Below are 7977 nucleotides of genomic sequence, written 5' to 3' on the forward strand. Positions count from 1 at the left end.
AAGGGATATTACAAAGATATACCTCATCAGATGGACATATGGGAATTCCAAACTCTTTAGTTTGGACACTCAATTCAAATCTTCACATACATACATATATATATAGAGAGAGATATATGAAATATATATATATATATATATATATATATATATATATATATATATATATATATATATATATATATATATATATATATATATATATATATATATATATATATATATATATATATATATATATGAGCCTTTTATTTATATATATAATATATATGTAATATAAGCTGGTAGATCTTGAAATGTTATTTCTTAGTAGAGACCAAGTGATTTCTGAGGCCCTTCACCTCCAACTGCATGATCTATCTTGGCTTGCTTGTTGTTATCCAGGTTTAGTCCAAAATGGATGTGCGGAAAATGTGCCCACTGCAAATAATTTTTAGTTATTCAAGAAATGAGAGGTCTAGAGGTTGAGGACATCCAAGAAACCAAAAGGTAATACCCACACTGATACCAAATAGTATCATTTGTTTCATGTGTTGTCTGTTCTATTGTTGCCCCAAAAAATCTTTAAAAAGAAATCACATAATGCTTATATACCTAAAGATTCTTTTTAGCTTGCGATATATTTTAATATAAAATTTTTGAGTACAAAAAATACCATGGTAGGGAGTGGTTTTTCTCATCATCTTTACCGGAATGCCAATGAAATGTGAATATAATAAAAGTTCATTACAAATTATTTCAGACTAGCTTAATTAGGTTATAGTTAATTAGAACCCTCTAAAAGTTGTAAATATAATATATAGTAATGTTTTTCTATAATTCTGAATTATAGAAATGGAGAAAATACATTAGAAGTAGCATCATTGAATTGTACCTTTGCTCAATTAAATGAAGCCCTAGTTTTTTTTTTTTTTTTTTTTTTTTTTTTTTTTTTTTTTTTGAATGTTACTGGCCCTATTACATTGTAGTATCTGTTCATATACTTTCTCAACCGACTGAAACACAAAGAACCAATAACGCCTCCACTGAGGCTCAAACTCGTAACCTTCCAAATGGAAGCCCTAGTTTTTAAATCATGAAAATACATCAGATTTTTAGGAAATTTTTATGGTGTAGATTGACACTATGAAAACCTCTAGCTAGATTTCTAACAAATAGTAAAGTTGAAAACAAAGGTAGATTTTTGTATATCGTTTGCTGGTTTGGTCTAAGAAGGTTTCCTTACCTAGTCAACTCGATAGATATTTAAATATGAATATATTATGCCAACGACTTATAACCTGACAACGTTTACACGTGCACACACACAAACATATATATATATATATATATATATATATATATATATATATATATATATAAATTCTAAACAAGACATTTTGAGTTTCAGTCTCATGCAGTATTCAGATATATATACTAACAAAAAATGAATGTATTAGTAAGCCAAATATTGCCATATATTTGTTGTGATAAGTATATGACTTACATTTTTGGCAGCAGTACTGAAAGCTTCCCGGTGGCTAATATCTGGATTGCTAGCTTTTATCCTCTGGATCTCCTCCCTACACATACAAACACAACATGTGATCAATACATACATCATACTTAGTACATACATTAAAAACAACGTACCCTAATGTTGTGCTAGTTTGTCAGCAGCCTAGCTTGACTTAGCTAAAAGATAATGGGGGTTTTGGTAAATAGTTGTTAGCTCATTGTGTAAGTGAGTTTGACTAGTTGATAACATTAACTGATTGTAAAAAAATGTTTGGTAAATTAGCTATTAGCTGATTACATGTAAAATAACTTCCTCAAAAAACTTATCGAAAAAAGCTACTTTGATAAATTTTTTGAATTTTAGTATTTTGGATAATAAGTTACAAAAAAAACTAATTAATCAAACACTCATATTGATTGTTTAACTAAGTCAAACAATTAATAGTGGTTAAATAAGTCAAAATTAATTGATAAGCTAACTATGTTACCAATCAGGGTCAATAATATTAATTACAGTTACATATATAATTATATAGGCATGCATAAACAAATTAAATAATTTTCCAACTTACTTGATGAATCGGTTGTAAGCAGAAGGGACTCGTTGTCTTTTCTCTGGTGCTGCATTCATCATTATTATTTATGTTACTCTAAAAATACTACATAAAACTTGTACATCGTTTATACAAAATTATGTGTATCTTAATACAATAAATGTTACTTTTTACATATACTCCGCATGCTTTATAAATCTTGTACACCATTGTAAGGTGCATATATATGATATGATTACTTAAAGTATCACATGAAATATTAAGTTTATAATTCGTAAAATACAAGCATGCATGTATGCATTTTAGTATTCAACTCAAAACTCCAAAAAACATATGTTTTGTTTCAATTAAAAGACTAAACTGATAATTAAACTATTATATATTAAATGCTCAAGAAATTGGACCTAATAAATTTTAAATGCTACCCATTTCCATTTTCTTCTTGCGAACCAATACTTTCATAGCGAGAGAATATTCTTCGTAGTATTTTTTTTTAACAAATTAAGTTTCCCAGCTTATACTAGATTAATCCTAAACTCTCAGGACCTCTGTCCAACACTACTGAAAATTATGGAATTTTCAACCACCTGAAAGTGATCTTAAATCAAGTCGAAAGCCTTGTTCCGACTACTTTGGTATCCAGAAAAACCTTTATTGCTATTTTCGACCACTTTTTGGTATTAACTTGATTTAAGATCACTTTCAGATAGTCGAAAATTCCATAATTTTCAATAGTGCAAGAGTTTTGGATGAGATAAATCGCGAATCGTCCAATCAGTCCTCGATTTCCACCGCATTGGAGGTTTTGGGGTAGTGTGGATATGGCGGTAGTTCTCATCCAAACCTATTTATGCCAATAATAGTGGCTAGACGACGGTAGAGTAAAGCGATATGATGCAGCAATGGAAGACGTACAGAAATCCTCTCCATGTCTCTAGAAAATGGCATGGCCTGCCCTTATTGCTGACTTGGATTTTATGATTTGTCACAATCATATCAGATCATAAATGAACATAACCCATCCAATTTTTGGACTCCTACCTATAAACATCTTGTGATCCCACTCACTATTATATTTATTTATCAACACCAATATTAATTTTATATTTAAATTAACTCAAAATCAAGTTACGCATAGACTCTAACATAAATTTACTACTTCGTGTAGTACATTCAAACCCATACAGAAACACTGCTGGAAATTATGGAATTTTCGACCACCTGAAAGTGATCTTAAATCAAGTGGAAAGTAAAAAGTGGCCGGAAATAACAACAAAGGTTTTTCCGGATGCCAAAAGTGGTCGGAAATAGCAACAAAGGTTGTCCGGATACCAAAAGTGGTCGGAACAAGGCTTTCGACTTAATTAAGATTACTTTCAGGTGGTCGGAAAATCCATAATTTTCAACAGTGAAAGTTTGTGTATCGTTTTAATTAGGAATGTCGTTAAATGTATGCTAGCTTAAAGTAAAGTAGAGAGAGAGAGCTAACGGCGAATGGGGGCGAGCCTGGGTTGCTGTTCATGTTCAGGAGAGTCAAAGGGAGCAAATTTGTTGCATTTTGAAGAAGACGATGATGATCCGCTGCCATCTTCATTGTTGGACTGTTGTTGCTTCTGCTCATTCTTACAACAAAACATTATTGCACAGAACAAACACACACAAAATAGAATGTTTTTCTTAATCTTTGTTCGGCATATAATATATATATAAACACAATTCAACTATCAGCTTAATTTTTTAATTAGTTGAGATAGAACACACGCTTCAGTGTTATAACATGGCCTCAACAACATATCCATATGGAATAATCTTAGAATACCTTTACAATAGGGTAAAGTTGTTATATTATTTAACATTTAATGTTCATTACACAATAAAAATTAGGGTGATTTATTTTTACTTATTATAGCATTATATACATGTCAAAACAGTGAGAACATATACATTATATATATACATAATATATGATAATATAGTTTTAACATAAATTAATAACTATTATATAGATTCAACCACCCCATTGCAAAATTAGAGCAATAAAATCAGATTATAATTATATGTGTTGATTGGTTCACTACTCATGTAAATTTAACTTTTACTAGATGATCAACGAACCGAGCAACTCATGTGTTAGCCAAGCAATTCGTTTCTATATGTGGCTGTTTAGAGTGGTTTTCAGACCCTCCATCTTTTTCTTTGTAATGTGTTACTTTCAGATATGGATTAATGTTACTGGTTCTTCCTTCTTAAAAAAAAAAAAGTATTTCCTTATTTATGTATCACTTAATTACCTTTTTTTTTTAAAAAAAGTTTTAATTTCCATAAAACAGAAGCTAGCTAGCTAGCTAGGCAACTATATATTTATGAAGATAATAAATTAAATTAAAGTTCTCAGAATTTTTTTTTTTTTTTTTTTTTTTTTTTTGGAGAGAAAAGTTTTCAGATTCATAAAAATATAATGAGAACTTCTGTAACATAAAAGGACATGAAATGGGAGGCCAGTAAAAGCATTGGTGCAGATAATTCACATTATGATATTTACTGCAGATCTATAATACACACACACACATACACACATACATATATATGTGTGTGTATATATATTGTAGTCAGAAACTTTAATGTTTATATGCATCTCCTTTTTATTTTTTGACCATTCAAAAAGTTCTTAAAGAAAAAAAAAAAGTTAATTTCTTGATTTTATATAACATGAAAGTGTAAATTACCTGGATATCTTGATGAAGAGGGAGAGGCTGAAGCAAAGATCCCATATTAACAGAAAGCAAATTAGCACAGTGCCCACATCTGACTGTCACAATGGTGAACATGCTGCTGCATGGAACACTAACCTAAAAAAAATAATATGCAACAAATAAAACCTTTGTGTCACCATCCATAATTCTCAAACCTCAATTTTCTCAAATTTATTCATTCTGGAAACAAACAAATACACATGTATATGGCAAGAACCAGAATAAAAACAAAAAAAAAAACAAAAAACATTCACTGAATGTACTCTATACAGATCAGATCAGAGAAGGAAGAATTGAAGAAAGGCATTATATATATAGTGTGAGGTATATATTAATGGTTTTGAAAATTGAGTGTTTTTGTGAGTGCAAAAACCAAGGATTATTATCCCTTTAAAGAGAGGGGAGCCTCTAATCTCACCAATATCTCTCTTTCCTTTTCTGTTTCTCCCCCCCCAACCCTTTCGGTGCTCTCCTCCTGACTTTATCTCTGAATCTTGTTCAGTGATTCAGTCACTACTCACTACAGAAAGATCAGAGATAGGGGAAAGGGCCAAACGAAAATGACATGACGACTCTATTTATAATATAATATAATATAATTAATTTTTTCTAAACTAAAAATATAATCCAGCTCTTTCTTTATGCAGTCTCTAAGATCATTCCTTTTTTCAAGAATCCAAAATTATTTTATTATATGTAAAATAAAGTATATATACCCATTTTAAATGAAAGAAAGAAAGAAAGAAAGATGAAGACTTTGTTTTGTTTTTTTTTTTGTTTTTTTTTTTTTTGAGGAAGATGAAGACTTTGTTATACAGAAACATTTGGAATGGGTGTAGAAATCAGAAATGGAATTTAATGGCGTGAACAGAAATACCCACCACCCATCCACCATATAGTGCAGTGGAATGGCATCAAAATTAGTACAATTATTTGTAATACGTTGCAGATCACAAGTACGAAAATATCAGAAATTTTTTTTAAAAATTGCTTAATTAATTAAATTAATTCCCTTAAGATACACTTGAGTCTACACTTTTATGAAGTGCACAAAGAAACTCCTCTTCTCCACCCATTTGATCAAGAATTTTTTTTTTTAAAAACCCTAATTATAAATCCAAACCAAGATGTATATATACATATATCATATCCCTGCTAGCTTGAAGCTAGTTCTTGTATGACTAATCAATTTGATGCAATTGTCCTAAAGATTCATGGGGTTTTCATGTTATTGGATCGCGATTTCCTTTCCCTTTCACATTGAGCTTTTTGAATTGGGAGCTCATTAGCTGCAAAACAAGAAATTCCTCACAACTGGAATTTAAATTAAATTAAATTAAATTAAACCAAACCACCCTTTACCCTTTTTCTCACATGAATTAACTCCCAATTTTGATTTGGAAGAAGAAACCAATAATTCACAGAATTCGCATAAAATATCACACAATTCAACTAAATCAACACGTCCCAACCCTACGATTGATGAACAAGTACTTCACTTGCAAACAAATTTGCAGAAAATTGTGTGGTTCCAAGAAAACCCTTTTTCTTGAGGACAATTTCTAACAGACAAAGAAGAAGAAGAAGAAGAAATCTGGTTCAAAATCATGAGTAGATGATCTAGTACAGTACCATCCACCCATATGTATATATGCATGGTTTCTTATATATATAACAGCTGCTTATATATATATGTTTGGATGATGAATATATATAGCTAGAAGCAAGAAGGGAGAATCAAAGAAGTATACCGCAAGAATGGTGGTGCAGAAATTGCAGTGAACGTAACAAACCCGTTCTGAGGTGGTGGAGGAGGAGGATGAAGAAGAGATATCCATTGAAGGGTATCTTGTGTTCTTTTTTTCTTTTTCTTTTTTATTATAAAAATATATAGTGTATATATAGGTTCCGGAAATTGCGGATCGGAGGAGGTGGTGGTGGCAGCGGCGGAGGCGGAGGAGGAGCTGCTGTGCTTTCGCTAAATATATGGAAACAAAGCAAAAGGGAAAGATTATTATATCCAAATCCAGAAGCTTTTGCAGTGCAGCAAATTATAGCTAGCGAGCTAGCTCAGCTCGATGACAAAAACTAAAGGGAAATCATGAAATAGTAGTAGGGTAACAATGAAGGCAAAGCAAATTTAAATAAGATGGAGAGATAATAGTAATTATAAATATATGGGATGTATGTATAGAGAGAGAGGGAGAGAGAGAGAGAGAAGGTCTACAGAAAAGATGATGATGAGGGGATCAAATATATGGATGGATGAGATGGGACTGCTCTGGTCTGGTCGGCAATACCGTATTGATGGTGGGGGAAATAATGGCAGTATACTGGCCTATGTACGTATTCTTTTTGTGTATAACATCTCATATTCCCCACCAAACTAATCTGGGGAGTTCGGTCTGGGTGCCGATCATGTTTATAGAGTTTAACTCTTACTGCGAACAGACTTTTGCGGAGCAGTGACTTGAAAATGAGAAACTAATAACATTTCACCATTGAAACATGATACTGACTATTAAAAGCATTACATTAGTGCATTCTGCACACTTTTGAGAATAGCATAGCTGATCTGGAGGAGAGAAAGAGAGGAGAAAGAAAATATGAGCTCCTTCTGTAAAGGACGGGTTTTTTGTGGGTCCCACGGCACAGAGAAAGATGAGGTACAGTCGCACAGCTACGAGTTTTGTGCACAATGGCGCCCAGTCGAGCGCGTCATTGCCTCTGTTTTTTCATCGGCTTCTTTACTTGTTATTACTTTTGGGTAATAGTAAACGCTTGATTTTGAGAACTTTGGCCAAAACTTTTTAATGGCATTTGTCTTCTAACTTTATAATTATATTAACGGTTCGCTTGTTAATTACTTCTTGTGAGTGTTTGGGTATTTTTTTAAAAAAAAATTTAGGTGATCTCATCTTTGTTGGACTAATGCTAAATTCATTGGACCGACCCCTAGAGCTGCATGCTGTGGAGATAAATTGTAAGTCAAGCAATCAGACCACATGTCAGACCCTATTCTTCATGTGATTTTTTGTATTTTTTACAAAGGGGGGTGATTGTGGGAAGTGAAGTGCGTAAACTTTTGTTTTGTATCAGTGTTGACGTACAACTTGCTTAGAAATGTAAAATTGTACACGGTGAAACCACAAGGTTAATTGAGAAATGAAAAA

The 7977-nt window shown here is 31.8% G+C and overlaps 1 protein-coding gene across 3 annotated transcripts; it reads right to left on the reverse strand.

Annotated features, from left to right (window-relative positions):
- Positions 1 to 209: 209 nt before the first annotated feature.
- On the reverse strand, positions 210 to 7030 carry LOC109193108 (putative axial regulator YABBY 2). 3 transcript variants are annotated; one of them, XM_019343927.1, is made up of 6 exons: positions 6556 to 7030; positions 4778 to 4900; positions 3541 to 3673; positions 2070 to 2118; positions 1487 to 1562; positions 210 to 420 (listed from the first exon to the last, which is right to left on the reverse strand). In XM_019343927.1, the coding sequence occupies exons 1-6, from the start codon at positions 6640 to 6642 to the stop codon at positions 307 to 309; spliced, it is 582 nt and encodes a 193-aa protein (XP_019199472.1). In that variant the 5' UTR covers positions 6643 to 7030; the 3' UTR covers positions 210 to 306. The 3 variants fall into 3 exon arrangements, with proteins under 3 accessions (XP_019199472.1, XP_019199474.1, XP_019199473.1); XM_019343929.1 differs by lacking the exon at positions 6556 to 7030 and adding an exon at positions 5223 to 5314; XM_019343928.1 differs by having other exon boundaries at positions 211 to 420; positions 3541 to 3664; positions 6556 to 7029.
- Positions 7031 to 7977: the final 947 nt, after the last annotated feature.

The sequence above is a fragment of the Ipomoea nil genome, unplaced genomic scaffold, assembly GCF_001879475.1.
Source record: "Ipomoea nil cultivar Tokyo-kokei standard unplaced genomic scaffold, Asagao_1.1 scaffold1834, whole genome shotgun sequence".
Taxonomy (NCBI): Eukaryota; Viridiplantae; Streptophyta; class Magnoliopsida; order Solanales; family Convolvulaceae; genus Ipomoea; species Ipomoea nil.

Bases quoted from the DNA above. Each gene is read 5' to 3' on its own strand.
- LOC109193108 (XM_019343927.1), bottom strand. From the start codon at position 6,642: ATGGATATCTCTTCTTCATCCTCCTCCTCCACCACCTCAGAACGGGTT. The intron at 2,119-3,540 runs GTTAGCTCTCTC...TGATGAATGCAG, and splicing joins CAGGCTCGCCCCCATTCGCC to CACCAGAGAAAAGACAACGA. The intron at 421-1,486 runs GTAAGTCATATA...AATTATTTGCAG, and splicing joins TCAGTACTGCTGCCAAAAAT to TGGGCACATTTTCCGCACAT.